This window comes from Ochlerotatus camptorhynchus, unplaced genomic scaffold, assembly GCF_037179485.1.
Source record: "Ochlerotatus camptorhynchus isolate MF236.1 unplaced genomic scaffold, CSIRO-AGI_Acam_v1.1 ptg000436l, whole genome shotgun sequence".
In the NCBI taxonomy this organism is placed as follows: Eukaryota; Metazoa; Arthropoda; class Insecta; order Diptera; family Culicidae; genus Ochlerotatus; species Ochlerotatus camptorhynchus.
In genome coordinates, this window is record NW_027040922.1 from 164844 (window position 1) to 192613 (window position 27770).

The 27770-nt window shown below is 38.8% G+C and overlaps 3 protein-coding genes across 3 annotated transcripts; 1 reads left to right on the forward strand and 2 right to left on the reverse strand.

Moving 5' to 3' along the window:
- Positions 1 to 18578: 18578 nt before the first annotated feature.
- On the forward strand, positions 18579 to 20809 carry Hlc (putative ATP-dependent RNA helicase DDX56). The gene is made up of 6 exons (XM_065234721.1): positions 18579 to 18719; positions 18803 to 19551; positions 19762 to 19861; positions 19925 to 20265; positions 20324 to 20465; positions 20534 to 20809. Exons 1-6 carry the CDS (start codon positions 18651 to 18653, stop codon positions 20780 to 20782), a joined length of 1650 nt encoding a protein of 549 aa, XP_065090793.1. The 5' UTR covers positions 18579 to 18650; the 3' UTR covers positions 20783 to 20809.
- Positions 20798 to 21441, reverse strand: mRpL14 (mitochondrial ribosomal protein L14). The gene is made up of 2 exons (XM_065234723.1): positions 21367 to 21441; positions 20798 to 21304 (listed from the first exon to the last, which is right to left on the reverse strand). Exon 2 carries the CDS (start codon positions 21301 to 21303, stop codon positions 20836 to 20838), a length of 468 nt encoding a protein of 155 aa, XP_065090795.1. The 5' UTR covers position 21304; positions 21367 to 21441; the 3' UTR covers positions 20798 to 20835.
- Positions 21442 to 25968: 4527 nt separating this feature from the next.
- LOC135711761 (histone H4) lies at positions 25969 to 26450 on the reverse strand. The gene has a single exon (XM_065234724.1). It carries the CDS (start codon positions 26382 to 26384, stop codon positions 26073 to 26075), a length of 312 nt encoding a protein of 103 aa, XP_065090796.1. The 5' UTR covers positions 26385 to 26450; the 3' UTR covers positions 25969 to 26072.
- Between the last annotated feature and the right edge of the window lie 1320 nt (positions 26451 to 27770).

Consider the following 27770-nt stretch of genomic DNA (forward strand, 5'->3'; position numbering starts at 1 on the left):
GGTGTATAGACAATAAGCTATTTTACGTGACGTCTTGATGACAGTTCCTGGCGGGCCACTCGAACGCGCTCGAGGCATTGTTATTGTTTACGTCTGATGTTTTTGTTTTGATTTTGGTCGTGGTATGTCAACAAATCGACCCGCTGGTAAACGTCAAAATAGGTAAACAGAAAAAAAAAACAGCTGACTCGAAACGTCTCGTAAAATGCCTTATAGGATTATTGACAATAAAAGCAATCGTGTAGGGTCCACTTTAGGTTTAAAGCAGAAGAACTGAAGGGTATTGTTCTGAAATAGAGCCCCCCCGCTCACAAAGGTTTCAAGTTTTGGGAAAGCCTTCTTAAGGCGGCCTACTGATAACTACCGATTAAAGTTTTGAGAAGCTACCGATAATGAAAAATATAATCTGGCCACCCTGACCAGAAAGATGAACCAAAGTTTGTATCGTGCTCGCTATCATGAAAGAACCCATTATGTACTTGTGATTGATGAATTGATTAAAAAAATTCCCAGCTTAAGCCTGGTACGCAGCTGAAAAGTAATGACGTTTTTACGTGCTACGGGATAGGACACGGAATGCTAAAGAAATTTCTTTTCCTTAGCATTTCTTGACCCAGTACGCAGTTCAAAAGAAATCGGTAAAGGAAAGATCGATTACATTAGTATCGTGATCGATATGAAGGTGGCGCATTCTGAATGCAATTTCATTTTCCTTGCGGAATAATGGTCTGACCAATTATTCCGTTAGGTAATTTTAACGTTTGTTGTAAAAATGATGTTTTGGATGCATTTTAACAACATAAAAATTGATAATTGTTGATTTTAAAATTAGACGACACCTACCTATGAACTCAAAATTTAGCAAAAGACGCCTCCCTATAGCTGTCAAATTTACTTTTGGGAATATTCCTCAAAAATTACTTTTCCGTTTTCTTTTCAGCTGCGTACCAGGCTTTAAGCCTGGTACGCAGCTGAAAAGTAATGACGTTTTTATGTGCTACCGGATAGGACACGGAATGCAAAAGAAATTACTTTTCCTCAGCATTTCTTGACCCAGTACGCAGTTCAAAAGAAATCGGTAAAGGAAAGATCGATTACATTAGTATCGTGATCGACATGAAGGTGGCGCATTCTGAATGCAATTTCACTTTCCTTGTGGAATAATGGTCTGATCAATTATTCCGTTAGGTAATGTTGGCGTTTATTGCAAAACTGATGTTTTGGATGCATTTAAACAACATAAACACTAATAAGTGTTGATTTTACAATTTGACGACATCTCGCTATAATCTCAAAATTTAGCAGACTATAGCTGTCAAATTTTCTTTTGGGAAAGAAGCTTAAAGCCTGGTACGCAGCTGAAAAGAAAACGGAAAAGTAATTTTTGAGTAATATTCCCAAAAGTAAATTTGACAGCTATAGGGAGGTGTCTTTTGCTAAATTTTGAGATCATAGGTCGTCTATTTTTAAAATCAACAATTATCAATTTTTATGTTGTTAAAACGCATCCAAAACATCATTTTTACAACAAACGTTAAAATTACCTAACGGAATAATTGGTCAGACCATTATTCCGCAAGGAAAATGAAATTGCATTCAAAATGCGCCACCTTCATATCGATCACGATACTAATGTAATCGATCTTTCCTTTACCGATTTCTTTTGAACTGCGTACTGGGTCAAGATAGAGTCGGTGTATAATGAGTCACGCCAAGAGTGAAGCCAAGTCTACCTATTGAACCGTCAAACCGGCTACCTATCGGGCAAAGTAAACAAACATTACGATGCTATGAAAGGTCCACGAAAGGTATTGCAATAAAATATAAAATATAATCGAAGAAATGAGCATAAACACGCAGTGAGCATTAAATTGTCATGGGATACGTTCGGTAACGATCAGTAATGATAATTTCTACTATTATTTGTTAAGATAATTTGACAAAATCACTGATATAATGATTTACTTCAGCCGCATTTTTTTTCTCTCGCTAGAAGTCATTTGAAGTTGTTGTAGAAGTCCTCTGTTGCCAAGTGAAAAGAATGGAAATCTTTCGAAAACCGTGATGCGAGTTCAACTGTTTTTCTCTTGGCGTGACTCATTATACACCGACTCTAGGTCAAGAGATGCTAATTAAAAGAAATTTCTTTAGCATTCCGTGTCCTATCCCGTAGCACGTAAAAACGTCATTACTTTTCAGCTGCGTACCAGGCTTTATAAGGTGATCCAAGAGACGTTTTTCAGTGGAACTGACAGCTAGAAATCTAGAGTGTGTGAGTGATCTGGTGTTAATGGTGCTGAATGTAAACATAAACAAAGCAGAAATTCATATGAGAATAAAATGCCTAGGGTATGGGCACTTTCTTCGATTATCGGTAATTTCTACCGATATTTAGGTATTCTCTACCGACTTTAATAAGGTATGTGCATCTTATAAGATGCGCTATAGCGTGAAGAATGTAGAATAAGGCTGTCCACGAGACAGTTGCGATCAGCTGACTTTTTTGTTTACCAAGAACTTTTGACAGATCACAGTAGAACCAACAATCAATACGAAACTAACGATTTTAAATTGGCTCACCACTTTAGTAGCCTATTGGTCCCAAGCAAACGATTAACGTACCCTATTCTAGTTGAAATTCTATTACTACACTATGTTTGTTTTGATTCGCTATGAAAGTTTGACAGATAACATCAGGGGTGTGTGGATTCATGCAGAACATGCAGGGGTGAGTGAAATAGCTTGGGACTGCTTGGGACCGTTGTTCTGGTACTGAGTGAGCCAAAAATAATAATGATTTTCTTCGGGACCCAGTGGTCTTAGAGTTACCTCTATGGTAGAACTGGCAGTTTTCCGAGGGGAGGGGGGAGGTGGCTGTCAAATACGAACAATCGTCGCCTACCTCGCATGACTGGTTCCAAACGTAAACAAGCCATAAGAAACCTACAGCGTTTGTTTACGTTTGGAACCAGTTCCATACAAAAATGATCAGTAGGCTGATTTGACAGCACGTCCCCCCCCCCCCCCTAGGCATTTTATTCTCATATGAATGTCTGCTTTGTTTATGTTTACATTCAGCACCATTAACACCAGATCACTCACACACTCTAGATTTCTAGCTGTCAGTTCCACTGAAAAACGTCTCTTGGATCACCTTATAAAGCCTGGTACGCAGCTGAAAAGTAATGACGTTTTTACGTGCCACGGGATAGGACACGGAATGCTAAAGAAATTTCTTTTAATTAGCATCTCTTGACCCAGTACGCAGTTCAAAAGAAATCGGTAAAGGAAAGATCGATTACATTAGTATCGTGATCGATATGAAGGTGGCGCATTCTGAATGCAATTTCATTTTCCTTGCGGAATTATTGGTCTGACCAATTATTCCGTTAGGTAATTTTAACGTTTGTTGTAAAAATGATGTTTTGGATGCGTTTTAACAACATAAAAATTGATAATTGTTGATTTTAAAAATAGACGACACCTACCTATGATCTCAAAATTTAGCAAAAGACACCTCCCTATAGCTGTCAAATTTACTTTTGGGAATATTACTCAAAAATTACTTTTCCGTTTTCTTTTCAGCTGCGTACCAGGCTTTAAGCTTCTTTCCCAAAAGAAAATTTGACAGCTATAGTCTGCTAAATTTTGAGATTATAGGGAGTGTAACACGCCGATTCGTACTGTACACTGACCCGCACTCGTATCCACGTCTGTTTGATGGCACTGTCGAACACTGACTGACTCGCCTGTTGCTACTCACTCAACACCAACCAGTATCGCTATCTCGCTATCCCACTCGCTCATAGGTTCACTCATACATCGTGCTATCACGTTTCCTAATTCATACCCGGTACTGAACACTAATCCCACTCTACTACTTACCCGGTCATGATGCAATGCGTATCAATCCGTTACATCCTTCCTAATTTTTAGTTGTTTACTAAGCGTATTCTTTTTTTAGTGATGTTTATTTAGCTATTGTTTCTAACTTTTATTGTACGTTATGTTTCGTATTTAATCTACCATCTTGAGTTTATTATTTGAATTTTACACTACAAAATCATCAAATTTAGTCGGTCGTCTGCAAACCCGCTTCGTACCTGGTTTCAGAGGATCTTCTGTAGAGGTCGTGGTACCGCCTTGGATCACATCTCCGCTCGCATCTTCGGCAACTTCAGTTTCCGAATCTGTAGTGTCGATCTCCGTCAAAGGTGTTACAGCGTCTCTTAACTTCTTCAGATGTGAACTGTTCCGCTTATACGTCTTGCCAGTTCCCATTGACCTTACAGTGATCTCCCCTCCCATGATGTCTGTAACCTCAAATTCTTCAGATCCGAAATTTGGCTGATATGATCCGTTTCTGATGTTCCGCATCAACACCACGTCTCCCTTCTCCAATTTGTGATTTTTCGCCTGCCGCGCTCCGTCAGCCCTTGTTTTGTGTTGTTCCTTCTTTTCCATGTCGTGATCTCTGCATGATTCCCATTTCAAACTCGGTGGTTGATGAATAGATGGTATACGATTCCGTATCTCCCGGCCAAACATCATCTGTCCCGGGGAAACACCAGTCGTTTCTTGTGGAGTCGAATGGTATAACGTCAAGTACTCGTAGAGATCAGCCTTCCAATCTGTTTCCTGAATACAACTAATTTTGATTCGTTTTCCAATATTACGCATCTGCCTCTCCACAGCTCCATTTTGTTCCGGCCAATACGGTGTAGAGAGGTTCAGATGGATCCCGTAACTTATACAGAAATTCCGAAATTCAATCGCCTTGAATTGCGGTCCATTATCTGAAGTAATCGATCGTGGTATGCCGAACGAACTAAACATTCGCAATAGTGCACCGATTACTTTTTGTGTTGTTGCCGGCTTCATTGGTTCTATCTGTACAAACCTTGTTGTGTAGCATACGACAACTAGTAATGACACGTCCCCGGGAAGACCTTCCTTAAAATCGATCGCTAAATCTTGCCAGGGCATTGTCGGAAGTCGACGGATCATTGGATTGTGCTTATCGGGCAGCGCCGTCATCTTACACGGTTTGCAATTCCGGAGAATTGTATCCACCTGTCTATCCATGAAAGGGAACCATACTTTGGCCCTAAGCATCGCTTTCATGGATGTTCCACCTTGATGTCCCAAATGAGCCAAATGAATAACTTTTTCTCTCAACAATTTAGGAATAACGATTCTGTCACCTCGCAGTATCAATTCTCCATAGAGCGTTAAGTCATCTTTAATCGTAGCTGTCTTAAATTCACTCGGTATTTCGTCCCAGATCCCTGTATATATCGCTTCCTTGACTTTTTGTAAATCATCATCACGCAATGTTTCCTTTTCAAGCTCGTCAATAGACAACACAGTAGGTTTTATTTCATCTGCTAGCCAACTGATAACGTCTGAACCTGTACTACAGTCTTTTATCCCTTGAGAAAGACGAGAGAGTGAATCAGCGAGATTTCCATCTCCCGGTTCATATCTAACCGTAAAATCAAAACTTTGCAAGCGCAGAATCCATCTTTCTATCCGAGCTGATGGTTTTGACTTGACCCTGTTGAAAAGATATTCCAGTGGCTTGCAATCTGTTATAAGCGTGAAATGCATCCCATAGAGATACACGTACAGTTTTTCCATGGCCCAGATAATTGCGTAACATTCTTTTTCCGTTTGACAGTATTTCTTCTCGAAGTCAGCTAAGCTTTTCGATATGCAGGATATGGTTCGCGGGACATTGTTTTTAATTTGGATCAAAATAGCGCCCAAGCCATAAGGGCTGGCGTCAGTAACTAGTAAAGTCTCATCTTTTGGATCGAAAAATCCTAGATATTCTACTCTACCCAGTATTCCTTTTAGAGCTTCTAGTTCCCGGGAATGTGTTTCTGTCCAAACGAATTTGCATTCCTTATTCAGCAAAGTTCTCATATTAACAGTCATTGTCGACAGATTTGGGACGAACTTTCCAACAAAATTGATAAGCCCTAAAAGTGATCTTAGTTCAGTAACAGATGAGGGTGCCTGCAGCCCAAGAATAGCTTTGATTTTGTCATCCGTAGGCCGAATGCCTTCGATGGCCACAATGTGTCCTAAGAACGTCACAGATACTACCCCGAAAACTGACTTTTGCATGTTAATCTTCATGTTCATTTTCTTAATCCGATCAAGAACTTCTCGCAAGGACTGATCATGTTCTTCCACAGTTTCCCCATGGATAAGAAGGTCATCCATGTAAACTATCAGACCTTTAATCCCTCGAAATAAATTTTCCATTTCTCGTTGGAAAAGCTCGGGAGCGGACTTTATCCCGAACATCAACCGACAGAAACGGTAAACCCCGCTTCTTGCAACGAATGTAGTGATGTTCCTGCTATCCTTATTGAGCTCGAAGTGGTAATAAGCGGCTTCAAGGTCAATTTTGGATAATTTCGCAACCTATCAACACATATAATAAAAAAAACTCTAACATAGTTCTCAAACAAATATCAAAGTTTATTTACGTACCTTCTTTATTCTTGACATTGCATCATCGATATTCGGCATTGGATAGTTCTCCCGCTTAACTGCCTTGTTAGCAGCTCGCATATCTACGCACAATCTGATTCTTCCATCGGATTTCCTCACTGGGACGAGTGGTGACACCCATGTTATGGAAGCTTCCGCCCGTTCGATGATTTGTTTCTCCAACAGCTCTTGAATCGTTTGTTCCACGTCCGCTTCCATGGACATGGGAAACCTCCGAGCTGCTTGGACGACTGGTGTTATTGTTTCATCAACTTGGATTGACAAACGAACATCCGGTATCTTAGGAAACGCTTCCCGTCCTTCGTTTGCGTCCTTTGTACGCTCTTCCGCCGAAATCTGGTTCACATGATATCCGATTTTCAATATTCCCAACGCAAATGCAGTTCCCTTGCTCAACAAGCTAACTTGACCTTCCGGAGCGACCAAGATATGGGACCAGATTCCAGTCTCTTCACCAGGAATTTTCACCTCCGTTTCGAATGCTGTACTGAAGAATATGTCCTGATCAGATGCAAACGCCTTGAATTTGATTTCGTCGCTTTCAGGCTTCCTTTTATTCAGGATCTGTGCTCCTTGATTTTTCAACCTCTTGAATGTCTTGCTATCGATAATGTTAGCTGGCGATCCGGAGTCGATGACCATCTTCGTAATCACTCCACCAATATTCAACTCAAGTATCTCATTCAGTTCCTCCGAGGCCTTGACGAAAAAAATACCCTTATCTGTCTCCGTCTCGTCACTGATGATTGCATGAATTCGTTTGGCTCCAGCTGAGTTTCTGTTTCCCGGTTCATTGTGTTTCCTTTTCCGGCAGCAAACTTTAAAATGACCTTTCGTTCGACATCCATAGCATTCCACATTCTTCGCCGGGCATTTGTCTATTTCTTTGGCCAAATGTCCCGGTCTGTTGCAATTATAGCATTTCCTTGAACCTTCCCAAGATCTGGTACTAGATGAGGTCCTCGCAACAACTTTTTGAACCAATGAGCCATCGTCAAACGACGTTGAGGGTTTCTCGTATTCCCTCGTTTGTTTCTGGACTTCTTCTAGCGTTTTTCCCAGATTAACTACTTCAGAAAGTGTCAACTCCTCTGTCAATAGCTTCTTCCTTAAGTCAGCCGACCGGCATCCTTCGATAATTTGATCGACGATCATATCGTCGACATCGATAAAACAGCATCGATTTGCTTGCTCACGTAACCGAAATACATACTCCTCAAAAGGCTCTTGGTTATTCTGCCTCATCGACCGTAGAGAATGACGTTCGAATCGTTTCCTTAATTGCGGGGCGAAATATTCATCAAGAGATAGAATAGCCGATTCGTACTTGAGGACAACTATTTCCTCGTTATCGTCCACAGTTTTATGAACTTCCCATTTAGCGACTTTGTCGTAGTATGATTGAAGATCTATACCACCCAAAACTAGCAATAAATTGCATTTTTCTTCATCCTCTTCTATTTTGTTTGCCTGCAAAAACCGATCCAAAGCTCGCTTCCACTTGATCCAATCGTTCCTTGGATCTGTGCCCACCTTGAAAGGTGGCATTGCAGCTGCATCTATAAAAAACAGAGACACATTGTATACCTTAATACGTATGTCGATAACATCCAATGACGCTAAACTGTTTCATTCCTTGAAACATTCTCTGCTTGCATCTGAGCTTGCATCGTGTTCATTATTTTATACCAACTTAACCTCCTGGAATTGTTGGCACAACTTTGTTGTCCAATGTTATTTTTTTCTCTACTCAAAGCAACCGCTTCATTTTACATCCACAAAGCATAATTCCTACACACAAGCAATCGGTTTAATTGCAGCACGAAGCATAAATCCATAACACGAAGTAACATTTCTCAATTTCTCTTGTGCATTATTACCATGCACAAAAACAATCGGTTCACTAATTCTCCCAGAGCCCTATCTTCAGCACGAAGTATAAGTTCTCAACGAAAAGCAAAACTCATCAACACCCATGTACAAAGCAATCTTTTTCACGAAGCAAAACTCCTCAGCACGTAGCATAATCCCCGTTCACGTAGAAAATTCCTCAGCACCAAGCATAATACCCATGCACAAAGCAATCTCTATCGCGAAGCATTTTTAGCACGAAGCATAATTTCGCATCACGAAGCAAATTTAACCTCAAATTTAGCAACACGGACCACTTTTCCTGGGAGCATTTTTTCCACAGCGCGGAGGCATTTTGTATTTTCTCTGTTTTCAACGGAGCCTTCTTTTACTTGCATAGCACATTTTTGTACAACCCCAACATCATGAAACAGTATCATAACCACAAACATCGAGTATTTCATATAAAAGTAAGTTCAACACCGCCGCCATGTTTTCTCATCTTCTGTGCATTCTGGCCTAAGCAGCTGCAAATTTTTCCAATAAGCCGCCATATATTTTTTTTTCCAGCGTTCACGTTAGTCTTGAGAAAAAAAAATCAGATTCACTCTATCTCCCGAATTATTGTTTTTTCACTAAATTGCCAGTACTGTTGGTACGTAAATGTACCTCGAAATGTACGCATGAAACATTTGTTCATATTTTTTTTTGTTTTCTTGTTCCAAAACTGAAACTTACCAATTTTAATCCTCGCCGCCATTGTAACACGCCGATTCGTACTGTACACTGACCCGCACTCGTATCCACGTCTGTTTGATGGCACTGTCGAACACTGACTGACTCGCCTGTTGCTACTCACTCAACACCAACCAGTATCGCTATCTCGCTATCCCACTCGCTCATAGGTTCACTCATACATCGTGCTATCACGTTTCCTAATTCATACCCGGTACTGAACACTAATCCCACTCTACTACTTACCCGGTCATGATGCAATGCGTATCAATCCGTTACAGGGAGATGTCGTCAAATTGTAAAATCAACACTTATTAGTGTTTATGTTGTTTAAATGCATCCAAAACATCAGTTTTGCAATAAACGCCAACATTACCTAACGGAATAATTGATCAGACCTAGGATCAGACCATTATTCCGCAAGGAAAGTGAAATTGCATTCAGAATGCGCCACCTTCATGTCGATCACGATACTAATGTAATCGATCTTTCCTTTACCGATTTCTTTTGAACTGCGTACTGGGTCAAGAAATGCTGAGGAAAAGTAATTTCTTTTGCATTCCGTGTCCTATCCGGTAGCACATAAAAACGTCATTACTTTTCAGCTGCGTACCAGGCTTAAGCTGGGAATTTTTTTAATCAATTCATCAATCACAAGTACATAATGGGTTCTTTCATGATAGCGAGCACGATACAAACTTTGGTTCATCTTTCTGGTCAGGGTGGCCAGATTATATTTTTCATTATCGGTAGCTTCTCAAAACTTTAATCGGTAGTTATCAGTAGGCCGCCTTAAGAAGGCTTTCCCAAAACTTGAAACCTTTGTGAGCGGGGGAGCTCTGTTTCAGAACAATACCCTTCAGTTCTTCTGCTTTAAACCTAACGTGGACCCTTCACGATTGCTTTTATTGTCAATAATCCTATAAGGCATTTTACGAGACGTTTCGAGTCAGCTGTTTTTTTTCTGTTTACCTATTTTGACGTTTACCAGCGGGTCGATTTGTTGACATACCACGACCAAAATCAAAACAAAAACATCAGACGTAAACAATAACAATGCCTCGAGCGCGTTCGAGTGGCCCGCCAGGAACTGTCATCAAGACGTCACGTAAAATAGCTTATTGTCTATACACCGTATTGTCTTCTCTTCTCTTAACTTTAAACGTGTCGAAATCTATATATTTTATAATTCTAACTGCACGGAAAACAAAACATAGGTATTGAACACTTTTCAAGATTACTAAAAATAAAAGTGAAAAATCGGTAGTTTTCAACCTTTTGTCTGTGAATCGGTACACTGATAAAATTTCAAAGATTATTTGTATGTGACCAACACATAAATTTTTGCAATGTGATCAACAAATGATATCTATGTGTCGGACACATACTTAATATGTGTACACATAAAAGCCACACAGCAAAAAAAATGTAATATCGATCAATGTAATTCAAGCTGATGTATGAAATAATGATGTAATAGCAAAAAGCAGATACAATATTACATCAATGGATGTAATTTTGTTCGCAAAATCGATGTACATCGTACAATGTGATATTACACAACCGATGGATTGACCTGGTTGCAGCAGTTTCGATGTAATATTCAACAACTTTTTTGGCTGTGTACTATTCATTTGACTCATAAATTTCATGTGTGCTTCTGGATGGATTCTGTTTATGTGTGATCACAAGAAATTCATGCACTAATAGAATTCCACACATTTTTATTGACGAATTTCCATGTGAAATTTCACATGATTTTCATGTGGCCACACATAAACAGAATCCACCTAGAAGCACACATGAAATTTATGAGTCAAATGAATAGTATGTGTGGTTACACATGGCTTTTATGTGTACACATATTCAGTATGTGTTCGACACATAGATATCATTTGTTGATCACATTGCAAAAATTCATGTGTGGGACACATAAAAACAATCTTTGAAATTTTATCAGTGTGTGGAATTTCACATACACGAAACGAAAATCAATTATTTAATTCATGTGTTTCACTTATACATTTTTGCCAAAGCATCAGCCTTATACCACAAACGAAGTGACAGACGGAGCGGCTCGAAAACTTTGGTGACTAACCTGCTATTGCAATTTTTCAGTGTACCACATGGCAACACCACTACTACTGGATTGTACCACATGGCAACACTACTATTGGATTGAACTAGCATTTTCACCAAATGTACTAGAATATTTTGGTTCTATCTCTTTCACTCTACTCAAAACTGAAATGCATAAAAAAATGACAAAATGATACGCACTCTTTGCACACTGTCAAAGAATCATTGTACACAAAATCAACTATGTTCAAATCCAAACAAAAAAACTAACCCATCTGGTGGATGATGGCACAAGCTTCCAAGAAAATTCTATTACAGTGAACCACATTATTTAAATGGATTTCTTCGCCAGTAAGTCGTCTGTCACTTCGTTTGTGCTTATACATTCCATAAGACAAACCACATAGCAAGAGCAAATTTTCATTACGTCGAATGTAACAAAGGTAAACAAAGTCGAGCTATCAGTGTCAATCGATTCTCCTGCTATTACACTATATACTGCCCGAATATAGGATCAAATCCCATTTTTAAATTTATTTATCAAACAAATTGCTTTTTGACGTAATCACCTTCCGATCAAAATAGTTTTCGATGTTACTTAAGTCACCCAATTTCTATGGATATGCCGTTTGACTTAAGTAACAGCGCTGAGAAACCCGTGAAAAGTGTACGTTCGTCGTTTCGCTTTCTCATTATTAAAGTGAATAAATCGAACTGTTTGTTGCTAAGATGATTTCGGTGGTCCTAAAATGATGAATGGGCTGCACGTAAGGAGACGTAATTGATAATTCTCCCGAATATCCTGGTAAATACACTTTGACTTAAGTAACAATAGGGGCCACCAAACGACGTATAATAACTTTTGACTCAAAAACCAGTATTTCTTAGCATGAAAGCTAGCGATTTGCCTTTGTATGATTGAAACCCGGCTGAATATGTTAAACACTGCTATCACTATGAGATTATATGTGTTTAATTGGAAATAGGAATAACTTTTCGGTCATCAAAACAAAACTTTATTTGTCTTGGATCGGTGCGAATGTTACTTACGACATAATGAAAATTTGCTCTTGATAGGTCCTATTAGAATGCTTAAAAGGTATGTGTGACCGCTTATACATTTCATTTGACACATGATCTTTATTAACTTTTTGCAAGGCGTCTGCTTATTAGTCGACTTATACAATTTATGAATAATCAGCAATGGAAATTTGCCAAAATGTATAAGGAGATTTCTATCCGTGTAGAAATTCGTCAATAAAAATGTGTGGAATTTTATTAGTGTAGGTATCCCGAAATCGGTAGGACTACCGATAAATCGGTGTTTACATTTGGAACCAGTCATACGAGGTAGGCGACGATTGTTCGTATTTGACAGCCACCTCCCCCCCTCCCCCCGGAAAACTGCCAGTTCTACTGTGATCTGTCAAAAGTTCTTGGTAAACAAAAAAGTCAGCTGATCGCAACTGTCTCGTGGACAGCCTTATTCTACATTCTTCACGCTATAGCGCATCTTATAAAATGCACATACCTTATTAAAGTCGGTAAAGAATACCTAAATATCGGTAGAAATGACCGATAATCGAAGAAAGTGCCCATACCTATATTATCGGTAATCATGGATTACCAATAATTAACGTTGAAAATTACCTAATTTATAGTAAAAAATAGCTTATATAAATAAAATGTAACAATTTTAAACGGTAAAAAATACCGATAACTTTTTACCGATAATTTAAGGTAATCGTAGCCGAGTTTTCCACAGACAAACAGACATAACACTCACAATCACATTCATCGCAAATAATGTTATAGTTGGGAATGTGCTTGCATTTGTCATGGTGGCGCCACTGAAACATTGAGCAAGCCACCAAATTTCGAACTTATCAGTGATGCCAGTTCTTTTTCACGTCTAGTTAGTAGATGTCAGCTCTTGAAAATGATAAGTAGTCCAGGCATCCCACCGAGCATCCCACTGGAGAGTTGTTGAATATTACATCAAAAGTGCTGCACATTAGTCATTCCGTTCCTTATATTACGCTGTACGATTAACACAGAATTCGAGAACAAATCATGTTGATGACTGTAATATTCTATCAACTTTTACCCTTTTTACCAGTAATTGAATTTCAATACTTCACCATGAATTTCATTGATTGATACATATTATCAGGGTCACTTCCACTCACTTGCTATAAAAAAATGTTTTTCAGAATTATGAAATCATGAGTTACAGTTACAAGATGAGGACGTGAAGTATGTGTTTGATTAATAAAATCTGTCAATATTGCTTTCAGTGCGTCACAATCAGCAATTTTACGACTCGTGAGTGCTCACTCTGAGTGAACGCTCACGAATCATAAGATCGTTTATTGTGACGCTCTGAAAGCAACATTGGCAGCTTTTATGAGTCAAACACATACTTTAAACCCTCTTCTCGTTACTTACAAGAACAGCATATCATTATATCATCTAATGATTGCATAATTCCGAAATATATGTTTTTATAGCAAGTGAGTGGAAGCAACCCTGCATATTATATTTATTTTGCTGTACACACTTTAAAATGATGAGCAGTGGTAGAAAGGGCACTAATCAGTGATGCATTACCTCGTTTAAAAACTTGTTTCCACCAAAAGAATAAGCACACTAAACAAACAAAACAAATCCCTAGAAAAAAGTCTTAGCTTCTGTGAATTTTTCCTACGGATCCTTATTTCTGCAGAATTCAATCAATTCTATAGATCTACGGAAAATTTAGTAGAACCGACATCACTGACTTCCATCTGTTTGTTTTTATTCAACACAGCTGACGCGTTGACAGAACAAGGGATAAGCAACTGGTGAAAAAATGGCATGAACGAGAAATGCTCTAGTTGCACATCAATGCTTGGGAACAGGGTTACTTGCACTCATTTGCTATAAAAAATGTTTTTCCGAATTATGTAATCATTAGATGTTATAATTATATGTTGTACATGTAAGTTACAAGAAGTGGTCATGCAGTATATGTTTGACACATAAAATCTGTCAATATTGCTTTCAGTGCGTCACAATCAGCGATTTTACGACTCATGAGCGCTCACTCTGAGTGAACGCTCACGAATCATAAGATCGCTGATTGTGACGCTCTGAAAGCGAAATTGACAGGATTTATAAATCAAACACATACTTTACAGCCTCTTCTTGTTACTTACATGTACAACATATCATTATAACATCTAATGATTGCATAATTCCGAAAAATATTTTTTTATAGCAAGTGAGTGGAAGCAACCCTGCTTGGGAATGTGGATGATAGATGGTGCTAGCAACAATCAATACGAAACTAACGATTTTAAATTGGCTCACCACTTTAGTAGCCTATTGGTCCCAAGCAAACGATTAACGTACCCTATTCTAGTTGAAATTCTATTACTACACTATGTTTGTTTTGATTCGCTATGAAAGTTTGACAGATAACATCAGGGGTGTGTGGATTCATGCAGAACATGCAGGAGTGAGTGAAATAGCTTGGGACTGCTTGGGACCGTTGTTCTGGTACTGAGTGAGCCAAAAATAATAATGATTTTCTTCGGGACCCAGTGGTCTTAGAGTTACCTCTATGGTGCTAGTGCGCATGCAAAATTTTCTTCTAATGTCTGTTTGTCTGTGACTTTTCACTAGGCTATACAAAGCCCAACCGTCGCTCTAGCTTTGTGATCAGCCTTTTTCCACTGGTCGGTTACTGGTTCTGGCTTCGGCTCAGCAATTACATGCCAAACCTCTTCGCGTGTGAGTAACATTTCTATGCGAAATTTCCATGTGCTCCAATTTCGATTGTTCAACTTCTCGAACGTGAGGCTCTTCAAATCCGCTCACTCGATTCGACCGCCGAATAACCTAGCCAAAAAGGATCGACAGAATAAAATTTCTCAAAAATTTCCTTCGCACTTTCCGAAAACGCATACTGGGCCCATAACCTGTGGGAGAGTAAAAAAACTGCACAAGAAAATCCGCGTAGATTTCAAGAGAAAGTAATCGAACACAACACATATACCACAAACGAAGTGACAGACGGAGCGGCTCGAAAACTTTGGTGACTAACCTGCTATTGCAATCTTTCAGTGTACCACATCCCTATAAACAAATACCTTAAACGAACTGTATCCCGGATGGGTAAACTATCCCACAAATGGTTTGGATGATACCCCGAACACGTCGTTAAGCTCTCTTTTATGGTTATTTTTATTAGGGATGGCAACACCACTACTACTAGATTGTACTACATGGCAACACTACTATATAATCCAAAATAAAACTATATATCAAGAGCAAATTTTCATTATGTCGTAAGTAACATTTGGTGCGAGAAAAATAAAGTTTTGTTTTGATGACCGAAAAGTTATTCCTATTTCCAAGTAAACACATATAATCTCATAATTATAGCAATGTTTAACATATTTAGCAGGGTTTTAATCATACAAATGCAAATCGCTAGCTTTCATGCTAAAAAATACTGGTTTTTGAGTCAAAAGTTATTATACGTCGTTTGGTGGTCCCTATTGTTACTTAATTCAAAGTGTATATTTACCAGGATATTCGGGAGAATTATCAATTACGTCTCCTTACGTGCAGCCCATTCATCATTTTAGGACTACCGAAATCATCTTAGCAACAAACAGTTCGATTTATTCACTTTAATAATGAGAAAGCGAAACGACGAACGTACACTTTTCACGGGTTTCTCCGCGCTGTTACTTAAGTCAAACGGCATCTCCATAGAAATTGGGTGACTTAAGTAACATCGAAAACTATTTTGATCGGAAGGTGATTACGTCAAAAAGCAATTTGACTGGCAAATAAATCTAAAAATGGGATTTGATCCTATATTCGGATAGTATATACACAGACAAACAGACATAACACTCGCAAGTTGTTCATCGAACAAGCATTTAATGGTCAATTTAAAAGTATCGTAGTTGGTAGTACCGCCACCTGTGGCACGCATAGTCAATTCCCTTGCGTTTGACGTTTACACACTACCGCCATCTGTTCAGCGTACTACCCACCACAGTGTACTCAACAGATGGCGGTAATGTTTTTGCGACGATGTTTCACAGTGACAAATATTCAATGTGTTATGTCTGTTTGTCTGTGGTATATACATAGTGTAATAGCAGGAGAATCGATTGACACTGATAGCTCGACTTTGTTTACCTTTGTTACATTCGACGTAATGAAAGTTTGCTCTTGATATAATCGATTAGATGTTAAACGAATAATTTAAAAAATCCGACTTCTCTGATTTTGTTGTGATTCTTTTGATAAAAAAAGAGCGCAAAATTTCATCTCTACCGAGGGGGCAGCAAAACCACAAAATTACCTTGCATACGGGGGGTATTCATTGGATGAAAGGGACCGTGAAAGCGAGGCGATTCATTTGTGTATTTTCAATTCAGGCCAACGTATTGATGAACGTATTGAAGTATTTTTTTTATCGAATAAACGTGTATTTTGCGTAATAATGTATTATTTTGCACTTTTTGAATATATGTTATTTTCTGTCTATTAGAAAAATAAAAGTGTATTTTTATGCATTAATGTATTGAAAATCAGTTATTGCGCGTTTCACACCAAATTGGACTAATAAGCGCGTTTTTACTTATTAAAAAGTGTGATAAAACTGCAAGTTTACGTCTAATCGTCTTGGTGTCTTCCGTGCACTTATTCCTTATGATGCAAGCAATAAGTGCTCCCAAGACATCAAAACGATTTGACGGAAACGTGCACTTTTATCACACTTTTTGCATTTTTGGGACGGTCCAGTTTCAGATGCAATCAGCAATATAAGTGTATTCTGTAATTTCAGTGTTTATGTTTACCACTCGAACCGAGAATCAAACGGATCAAACTCACAATGTTGACGTTTTGTTTGACAAATGCACAGCACACGCTAACTTTAAAACACCCACTGATGAGTAGAATTTCACCGAATTTAAAGTAAAGAGGCATTACTCATAAACTCATTAGGGGCTGTTCATTACCTACGTAGACAGATTTTTGGGATTCTTGAGCTACCGCCCCCCCCCTACTTAGACAATTTTCCATACAAAATTTTTAAAAATGTGTATGGGCCGTGGATAATTGCCAAATCGCCCCCCCGTTGTTCATGAACAGCCCCTTACCCCGCTCATTACACATTAATAAGCATCTGTTACCAAGGCTGTTACGCATTCGTTAATTATTTTTGGGTCACAACTACTCATTAATGTTTTTTTATTTAATAAACGATTTAAGGCACTTTTCTTGAAAATTGGTGAAATCCTACTCATTAATACACTGCTTTGTGATTCTAGCTCGGATTAAAATATAAAATAATAAATTTACGCGATTTGACCGAATTCAGCATTTTGATTGTACATATTTCGAATTTTTCGTGCAAATGACGAATTATCGTGTATTTTTTTTTATTCGTCGAATGTTTGTGTATTTTTTTCTCCGAATTTTGTATTTTTTGCATTTTTTTTTTGAGTAATGACGAATTATGATGAATTTTTATGTATTTTTTCATTGACGTATTTTCGATTCATTTTCGAGAGCAGTGAATTGCCCCTCGGATCCGGTTCAGGTTGTTGTACGACGAACCAATCTCTCCCAGATACAGTACACCTTCTTCTCGCATGGAAGCACCTTGTTTTAAATGATGTACAATTTTTCGATCACGTTGTCATCTTATTGATTTGCCAAGGCACTTTCCATCCGTATAGATCAACTCAGAACCGGAAGTAGCCCAACGACCGAGTGTTGTTTATGTTGATCTGGCGTTGAAATGACCAGAAGTTTTGACTACATATAGGAAGAACCTCAGAATACTCGATCACCGAACGGAATAGACCACAGTTCAAACATCAGCATCTAAAATAATGGTGTTACATTTAAATAATGATTTATAAACACTTACTGAAGTTCAGATAAAAATACTTTTTTGAGGCGGTTTATGTCGATTCATGACAAGAGTTAAACAGAGAAACGAATTGTTATGCATAATCATGAACCATGACATGTTATTCATACTCATGCATAAAAACAAAACCTGGAATGGATTACTTTTTAATCAAAGCTATGAATAAACAAAGCTAAATAAAATAAAGATTAAATTTTATTCTATTTTCGATTAGTAATATTTTTTGAGTGCAGATTTTTACGGAACATTTCAAAGTTTCATGTCGGTTTGTCGGTGGTCATATTCAGCTGCGTTTACCGTTCAGCGAGTTGACATATGAATTGGTGAAACATTTCGTTTGTTCAATTTTTGAGTGTACGTGTCAACATAAAATATTTTTGACTCCTGCGGTTGCTCGTTCTTTTTTGTTTCATTCGAGTTTCGTTTCTCTCATGCGTACCATCGGTAGCATGTGAATAAAATAATAAAATTTTGAGTTGCGATTTTCAAAAAAAAAAAACACTAATTCACCAAAATGACTGATTCCGATGAAAAAAAGTCCTTGAATTTCCATCATATGGAACTCGATGACAGAATACTGAAGGTAGGTAGAAGGAACGATGAAAAAATACTACGCATTCGATGTTCAACCTAACCTCAACAGATTGTTTACCTGTGCTGTTTTAGGGAATCGCAAAGCTGGGCTGGCTCTGTCCAACATTGATCCAGGAGAAAGCTATTCCGTTGCTATTGGAAGGGAAAGACGTTATGGTGCGTGCCCGTACGGGCTCAGGTAAAACGGCCGCATTCTCAATACCAATCATACAGAAAATCCTCAAACATAAACAAGATGCGAAGGAACAGCAGACGTCGGTGGTTATTTTGGCCCCTAGTAAAGATCTCTGTCATCAGATAGCAAAGGTCATTGAAGACCTTACGATTAAGTGCGGCCGTTTAGTGCGATGCGTAGATTTGTCAACCAAAGTCGATAAGGTGGCCTTGAAGCACATGCTTGCGGAACGTCCAGATATAGTGGTATCAACTCCGGCGAAACTGGTTGCTCAACTTCAGGAAGGAAATATTACCGTAAAAGATAGCTTACAGACTCTGGTGGTGGACGAAGCGGATCTGATGTTTTCTTTTGGGTTTGAAAACGATTTAAAAGCAGTACTGGATTTCTTTCCTAGCGTGCATCAATCAATCTTGGCCTCAGCAACGCTAGAAAAGGACGTACTTGAGCTGAAGAAAATTATCCTGCACAATCCGGTGATTTTGAAGCTTGAGGAACCTGAGATGGCTCCCGCATCGCAGCTTGCTCATTATCACATATTGGCTGAAGAGGTTGAAAAAGCGGCAGTTCTGTATACACTATTCAAGCTGCAGCTCGTCAAAGGAAAGAGCATAATCTTCGTCAACTCTATTGATCGATGTTACAGGTGAGTTCGCTAGAATTTATTACGACCATTAGATCCAATATCGAAGGATGAAAAATAACCAACAATCTTTGATACGGCATTGAATGTCCTTGGACATTCCTTGGCTGGAGCAGGATAACAGACTAATCTTCTCTCTGACGTTTGTTTGAATCCATTTGAAAGCTAAGCATTATATTGCCGTCATTCTAAAACACTATTTCTTATTTTTAGGCTGAAACTTTTCCTGGAGCAGTTCAGCATAAGGTCTTGCATATTGAATTCAGAGCTGCCAGCAAAAATAAGATGTCACACTGTGAATCAGTTCAATCAGGTTTGTGAACTTTCACTTTATCAAATATTTGAATCAGCCCAATTTGTTTTTTTTTTACCTCAGGGTCTTTACGACATTATCATCGCGTCGGATGAACTGCACGTGCTGGATCCATCGGTTAACGAGAAAAAGGGAGACAAGAAGAAAATGATGAAGCAAATAGCCAAACAAGTTGAGTCAGAGGCCGGCGTGTCTCGGGGAATCGACTTTCAGTTTGTGTCCAACGTGATCAACTTTGACTTCCCGAAGGATGTCAATGTTTATATACACAGGGCGGGAAGAACTGCTCGTGGTAATAACACCGGAAGCGTTTTGTCTTTGGTTTCTGTCGAAGAAAAGGAAATAATGGACGCCGTGGAGGATCATTTGAATCCAGGCCACCAGGAGGGTGATAAAGTTCTAAAGTACTGTTAGATTCCATCCGTTGAATGTAACAAATAGTTAACAATGTTTTCATTCTAGGAGCTACCAATTTAAAATGGACGAAGTTGAACCCTTCCGCTACAGAGCTAGAGATGCTTGGAGAGCTGTCACTAAATTTTCGATTCGTGAAGCCAGAATAAAGGAAATAAAAACGGAAATGTTCAACTCGGAGAAGCTTAAGGTAAATCGATTAACCTAGTGGTTTTCGTTTTTGAACCTACCTAATCGCATTGTAAAATTGTCTTGCAGAGCTTTTTTGAGGAAAACCCCCGCGATTTACAGGCCTTGCGACACGATCGCACACTTCATACGGTGAAAATACAGGAACATCTCGGCGATGTACCGGAATACATCGTTCCAGATTCGTTGAAGCACGTGACAGGCATCACAACCCGACGAAAGAAGAGTTTCGTACCGAAGAAGCGAAAATCAGACGACAAATCTAACAATCCTTTAATGGTCGAAGGGATCGATTATGGAAAACAACGGCGTGTTTGAAATAAAAAGCGTTTCTTATCACTCTAACTTATTTATGTTCATTTCATCCACTTCTAAACAAATCTACTGGCAATTCCGAGCAGTTTTGTATAGTCCGCTCCTTTTGCTTGCGTTTTCTCCTTTAGGATGGTTCTCAGAATTGTCGGAATAGGAACGTGAATCCTTGTTCCTAGAGGTGTACCATTGTCATCAATCAGCACTATGTTATTGCTGTCGAACTTAGGAATCTTGGGTTGTTGTTTCTGTCGGCATCCAACGAGGATGGCCTTTTTCTTCTGTCCTTTGATTGCCACCAGCACCTTATCTCCGACTTTGGCTACCATCTGTTTGTTGTATACATGAATGCACTTGGGAGGCTTTCCTTCAGCCATGGCCCGTTTACCGATTTCACTGTTGTCTACCACACGGAGCCGGGCCAGCTTCCGGATTTCGAAGCAAGCGGTGCTTGTTTGAATTTGGTTCTTTGTTACATAATTAACCACCGGTATACGGCCGATTTGCAGAATTTTCTTCAGGAACATCCTATAAAATATAATGTCTACTTAGCATTTTCATGAATGGTCACTACGGGCAGTATAGGTTACCTTGACACAGGATTTAATAAAACTTTTTGAATAAATCTATCACGTTTCGTTCAACAGAGTTTTGTTTTCGTTCTACATCAAGACATCCCGAAGAAAAAAGTTATGACGTCAATTGACAGCTTTTTACTACACGCTTATTCTGGTCAACTCAAAATTGAGTCGAATGTACTCATCTCAACGGCAAGTAACACACGATTAAATAAAAATTCATCCTGTACCATTAACAAAAAACCTGGGGGGGGGGGGGAGGAGACGTGCTGTCAAATCAGCCTACTGATCATACTTGAATGAAACTGGTTCCAAACGTAAACAAACCCTGTAGGTTTCTTATGGGTTGTTTATGTTTGCCACCAGTTATGCGAGGTAGGCGACGATTGTTCGTATTTGACAGCCACCTCCCCCCTTGCAAAACACACGCAGAAAAAAATATCGTCGAATCAGACATATTTGAGGTAAATTTAAACGTAAACTCAGTTTGTTCTGGCCACAAACATAAACTAAGTTGATTTCAAACATATTCCATGTTAGAAGTCATTGACGTCGCTGTAAAAGAAAAGCAAAAAAAAAAAATTACGTTTATTTTAAAAATATTTGTGTTGAAAATAAACGTGAATATTTTTGTTTGATTTGGCAACTATACACGCAGAAAATAATATTTTAAACGTAAAAACGCTGCAAAAAGAAATCATTATTGTTTCAAAAATCCAGTTTTTTTGTTCCTCAAAACCCATGGATTGTTAAATCAAAAAGAAAATCTTTTCGAATTCAAAAGAGCTTTCATGGTTTTGACGTAAGCTGTCAAATTTGGCAGCTGGGTCAACAACAAAATTATGTTTGTTTTTAAAATAGATTTCTTCAGGGGGAACGACACTCAATTGGATGTATTTTTTCAGTCTAGTAATTACTTGGGATTTCCGGGGAAAAACATAATTGATGGGATGTTTTTGAGTGTGTCATGTTGACGAAAATAGAGCAGGGATAGAAAAAAATAGATGGGAATAGATCTGGGAATGGATGTGATGTGAGGGGTGTTAAAATGTTTCAGAGGGATACGAGTCTGAACGCGAAGAGGATAGGTGTAAAAAGAAGATAAAACTTAGCTGGAAGGCAGCGTCCATAAATTACGTAACGCTTATAGGGGTAGAGGGGGTCACCTATATCGTTACGAATAATTACATAGGGGAGGAGGAGTAATTATTGTAAAGTTTGAAAATACAGGTAAAAAAATTTCATCACTAAATCTTGCTTGCAAGATGCATATGTTTTTATTTTTATATCTTGAGATTTTTGCTATTCTTAAACTACGCTGATATTTTGTTTTTATTTTGAAAATTAATAATACAATTACCTAGAAATAAAAAAAGGCATAACGAAATCAAAAAAATAAATGGTGGCTTTTAGAGCGTCACGGAATAAATAGAGGGGGATCATTTTCAGTGTTACATTTTGATCCAAGAGGGGGGGTCGAACATATTTATTTTTATCGTTACGCAATCAATGGTCACCGCCCAACAATATTAACCAAAGCTCACAGCTCAAGTGCAGAAAACGTTTCCGTACCGAATAGGTCGAAACCGTACTGTAGGAGGAACGGGTGGCGGCGATGGATCACTAGGATCCGGTTAATACTCCCAGCTGACGGATTTTAATTCGCAATATTCTCGAACAGAAACTCCATTAGCCGGTGAGTGTTTTCCTTCGCCATTAGCTCTTTCTTCTCCGAACCAACAGCAGCGGGCCGAGTGGAAAAAATGACCTGAGTTCCTTTTCCACCTGTTTGTCGCAGGGGGTTTTATTGGTGATGCTTTTCCCGGGCCTAGAATCAACTGTTCGAACGAAATCAACAGTTGTTTTGTGCCTGTTCGGCAACTTCCATGCTACAACAAAGAGACACCTGGGCTCTTATCCATCGAATTCGATCGGTTTGAGTCCGAGAAATGGATGTGCATTGCCGTCTTTTCCGTGATGCACTTGATGTGTTTACCCCCGCGACCGATTATGGCCAACTGACATACGTGGTGTTTGTTGTGGAGATTGTTGAAAACTGACAGTAACTGGCAGAGTGCTTCGCGGTCTTCCTGAAAACTCGCGTCACTTTTCAAATCGACCAATGTAACAAATGTAAACAAACCGAGTTAAGCGATACAAACTGTTGCTCTTCTATCATTGTATGTCATACAAAAACATCCATCCAAATTCACTTTCATTTATTTAAGATAATCATAGGTAAAAAATTGTCCAATGTACAGTTTGAAATGATGGGTATATGATTGTTACTTCGGTCATTCGGACTGCCTAACATGATTGGTGCTCATTTTCCAAAGGCGGGGGCAATCTAAAGTTAGGTACTATACTCTGAAATCTGTGAAAGGGAATCTAGTATCATGTAGACAAAACGTCCAATGTAACACTCATTGATTATGTCATTGAGAAAAATCGTCCAATGTAACATGTCCGATGTACAACTCTACTTGTCAAAACGTCCTATGTGGTTTTTTCTATGTTGTAGCATGAAATTCAAAGTAAAATTGTGATTTTACCGTTTCTTCTGAATTTTCAACTTTATTATACACTGGCTACACTAAAAATAGTATTGCAAAATGTATTGTTTTTAAACAGTTAAAATAATAATCTGTCGAACTTCAACTTCGATTTTCTCAAAATGGTGGATATGTTACATTGGTCTATTTGAAAAGTGACGCGAGAAAACTTCGAAAAACTGCACGGCTTGCTTGACAATTTGTGTGCATGCAGAAGGGATAAGTTGGGATTAGAAAGAATAGATAGGATGGATTGAAATTTTGTGCACGTTGAAAATGTTATGAGAGGTTTGGGTAAAAATGGGATAATCCTGAAGTGTCGTTCCCCCTGGATTTCTTGTTGATTCAATCATATTCATTTTATGAAGTCTGACAATTCAGTAGAAATAAAAATATTTTTATTGATTCAAAAATAATATGGCGATTTTTTTTTATGTTTTGTTTTCTTTTTGCAACAAACAGAATTGCAATTGAATTTCTGAGGCAGCATACTGCAGCATACTTACTTACCTTAAGTCTCAAGATTTTCGGAAATCTTGCACTTATTTCCCGAAATTCACAATTAAAAACAATACTTACGTGGAAAGTGGAAAAGAGCGGGAATGGTTAGTAGTTATTTTTGCATTCATGGCCCGGGGAATGGACACAGCAAATAAATGATAAATTAAAATTAACTATTGTTGACTTAATCATAGAATATTGTTATTTTTACAGTAGTTGCAGTTGAAAAATGGCTTATTAAAACAAAAAGTAGAAGGGTCTGTGCCTAGGGGCACGAACGGAAGCTTGACGTAGGACCGCTAGTGGACGGAACAAATGTGAACATTTAGTTTTTTTAATTGATCAATCATCATCAATCACCGTTTTTTATTTGTAAGCGTATCAAATTTGTAGTATTTATTTCAAAGAGAAAGTTGATGAAGAGAATCCAAAAAACTGTCAAATTGAGTATTTTCGATTCATCTACCCGACTTTAAAAGGTGTATTTTTTTTTTTATTTATGAGTTTTTCAGTTTTGTGCATTTTGAATTAAAGTGTATTCAATTCACCCCTTACAGGATTTCCTTCCGAAATATATGAATAGGGCGCCCCGCCCCGGAAAGTATCGTTTGTGCAGAATATGTAAAAAAGGAGGGACTTCGAGAGATTGAACTCGTGAGTGCTAATTTTCTCACAAATTTGATTTAATTGGCTTTCTGGGGACTGAATATACACCCAAAGCGAATAATTCCCACTTCTCTCAAATTCTATATGGATTTTTAACACTTCCTACCAGCGTGCTCTGGAAAATGGTCGGACGATGATTAATCTCACCAATACATTCGGGCCTATAATTCCACACCTTCTATAGATACCAGGTTGAGCCTTGATAGCTAGCTGCTTGCGGGAACTGATGACCTTGACAAATGTCCAAAAAATATTCTTAACAAATTTATGGTGGTCCTGAAAAGGACCGTTTTGTAGTGATGGTTGAGTATTGCTGAGCTGAGCACGACGAGCTACTGATTCCGATCCTAGCCTAGGTGTGGGACTTCTTCCTCCTTCTCTATGATTGGAGCTCTGCAGCTCGCTGCTTGCAGGCAACCTTTCGTTGTTGTTGTTGTTGAAAGCACTCCTGCTGCTGCTGCTGCTGGACTGGACACCACCACTTACGGTGATTGAATGAGCACCGTTCAGTGGGACCGCATCGAATTCGATTTTTAAGTCTGCACTGTTTTCAGTCATTCGGTGATAATTTTGATCACCATTGCAACAGTTGGACATTTGGTATTTTTCAATAGTGACCTATTGAAAATTAACTAAGTGTTCATTTTAGCAGATTGGTAGATAAATTTCCAATCGTTTGGCTTGTTTAGAATTAAAATCTATCTACTATTGGTCGAAACCTGACCTCTTTTCGCTTTTTTTTTTAATTTCGTGAACAAAAAGTGAGAGTAGGATGCAAAACTCAAAATTACCCAAAATTAAGTAAAAAGAACTGTAATTTAGGGTACTTTTTTTCTCTGTGTAGGTTAAATCTAACAACCTTAAACTGAAAAAATCATCATTCGATCACATCCCTACCACCTTTCAAATCCCGACAAGAAAGTTAATCAAAAACACCTTTATAATTCATTTGGTTGCCCTGAAAAGGGCCGTTTTTTTGTCTGAGCCGATGATGCTAATTTATCCTCCGAAACCGTACAGAGTGCGTCCCTGTCGCTTCAGAGCGTAAACGACATCCATTGCGGTGACGGTCTTCCTCTTAGCGTGTTCTGTGTAAGTAACAGCGTCTCGAATAACGTTCTCCAAAAACACCTTCAACACGCCTCTGGTTTCCTCGTAGATAAGCCCGGAAATTCGCTTGACTCCACCACGACGAGCCAGACGGCGGATTGCAGGTTTAGTGATGCCTTGAATGTTATCACGCAGCACTTTTCGATGACGCTTGGCTCCTCCTTTGCCGAGTCCTTTTCCTCCCTTGCCGCGTCCAGTCATTGTATATGATGGTGATGGTAGATGTGTCGTCGGTGAAGGTTGAAACGAAAGTGAACCAAAATTTCAAATTTCGGCTTTTTTAAACCTACTCGAGGGTTAAATTCTTATTGTTAGTTGTTGTGTTCTTGTTCTTTCATCGTTTCTGATTGGTTGAAAACAGCAAACGCATGTTATAAAACAGAATGGAAGTCGTTTTTATTTTTTATTCTACAGTTTGCTTTCATCGACTTCACATCGTACACATGGAAAATGGTTCGCACACAGCAGACCGCCGCAAGTCCACTGGAGGAAAGGCTCTTCGCAAGCAGTAGGCAACGAAGGCGCTCCAGTCTCATAGGCAACGAAAGCGCTCCAGCCACCGGAGGAGTAAAAAGAAGCCTCATCGCTACCGGCCAGGCATCGCGCCCTGCGTGAGATCCGTCGTTATCAGAAATCGACCGAACTGCTGATCCGCAAGTTGCCTTTCTAGCGTCTGGTGCGTGAAATTGCCCATGACTTCAAGACCGATCTGCGCTTCCAGAGCTAAGCTGTTATGGCTCTACAAGAAGCTAGCGAGGCTTATCTGGTCGGTCTGTTCGAAGATACCAACCTGTGTGTCATCCACGCCAAGCGTGTCACAAACATCGTATCCGTGGTGAACGCGCTTAATTCCCCCGTCGAAAATCTACAAAACCGGCCCTTTTCAGGGCCACTACAAAGATTCCATAAGAGAGTTATTTGAGTACTTTTAAAATTCAGATTTAGATCGGCTAAGTTTGTTCTGTGGATTCTATGCAATCAGTAACGGAGCAAAACTATTCTGTGTACGAGTTAAAAAACATGCTCTCAAAAATGTACGTTCATGCGTTCGCTTTCTGACGCGGGGTTGATTTCGAGATTTTGAAAACAAACATACAGGCTGGTCGGGCTAGCAAATCATCGCGGACTGGCACTGCTCACCATACACGGTACGGTACATGGGTCGAGCCAGAGACGGATGTTTAATAAGAGACGCGAAGACTGAAGCCAACATTTTAAATGTTCCAATCGAACCGTCTTGCCGTTGCCGGATGCCGTCACTGAACACGCCAAGCGCAGACAGTCATGGCCATGGATTATCACCAACAACCAAGTAACAAAACGGCCCTTTTCGGGGCCACCAAGTGCATTTAAGAAAAGAGTTAGAGTAGAATTTTTAAAGAGCTACAAAAATAGTTTTCACCATTAAGTCAAGGCTATTTTTTCTCATTGATCGTTCAGTTTTTCCTAAAAAATTTTGTTAAATAGTATTTTCTTGCAGAATATGTTAAAAGGGAGGGAATTTTTATGTATTTTTTATGCAGAATATGCAAATTTTTAATCCCTATGTGATATATTTTTTGAGTGTATCCCCTGTTTCCAAGTTTG

Excerpts from the sequence above, each read along its gene's own strand:
- Hlc (XM_065234721.1), top strand. The coding sequence starts at position 18,651 with ATGACTGATTCCGATGAAAAAAAGTCCTTGAATTTCCATCATATGGAA. Across the intron at positions 19,552-19,761 it reads TCTATTGATCGATGTTACAG|GCTGAAACTTTTCCTGGAGC; the intron begins GTGAGTTCGCTA and ends TCTTATTTTTAG. Across the intron at positions 20,266-20,323 it reads GAGGGTGATAAAGTTCTAAA|GAGCTACCAATTTAAAATGG; the intron begins GTACTGTTAGAT and ends TTTTCATTCTAG.
- mRpL14 (XM_065234723.1), bottom strand. The coding sequence starts at position 21,303 with ATGTTCCTGAAGAAAATTCTGCAAATCGGCCGTATACCGGTGGTTAAT.
- LOC135711761 (XM_065234724.1), bottom strand. The coding sequence starts at position 26,384 with ATGACTGGACGCGGCAAGGGAGGAAAAGGACTCGGCAAAGGAGGAGCC.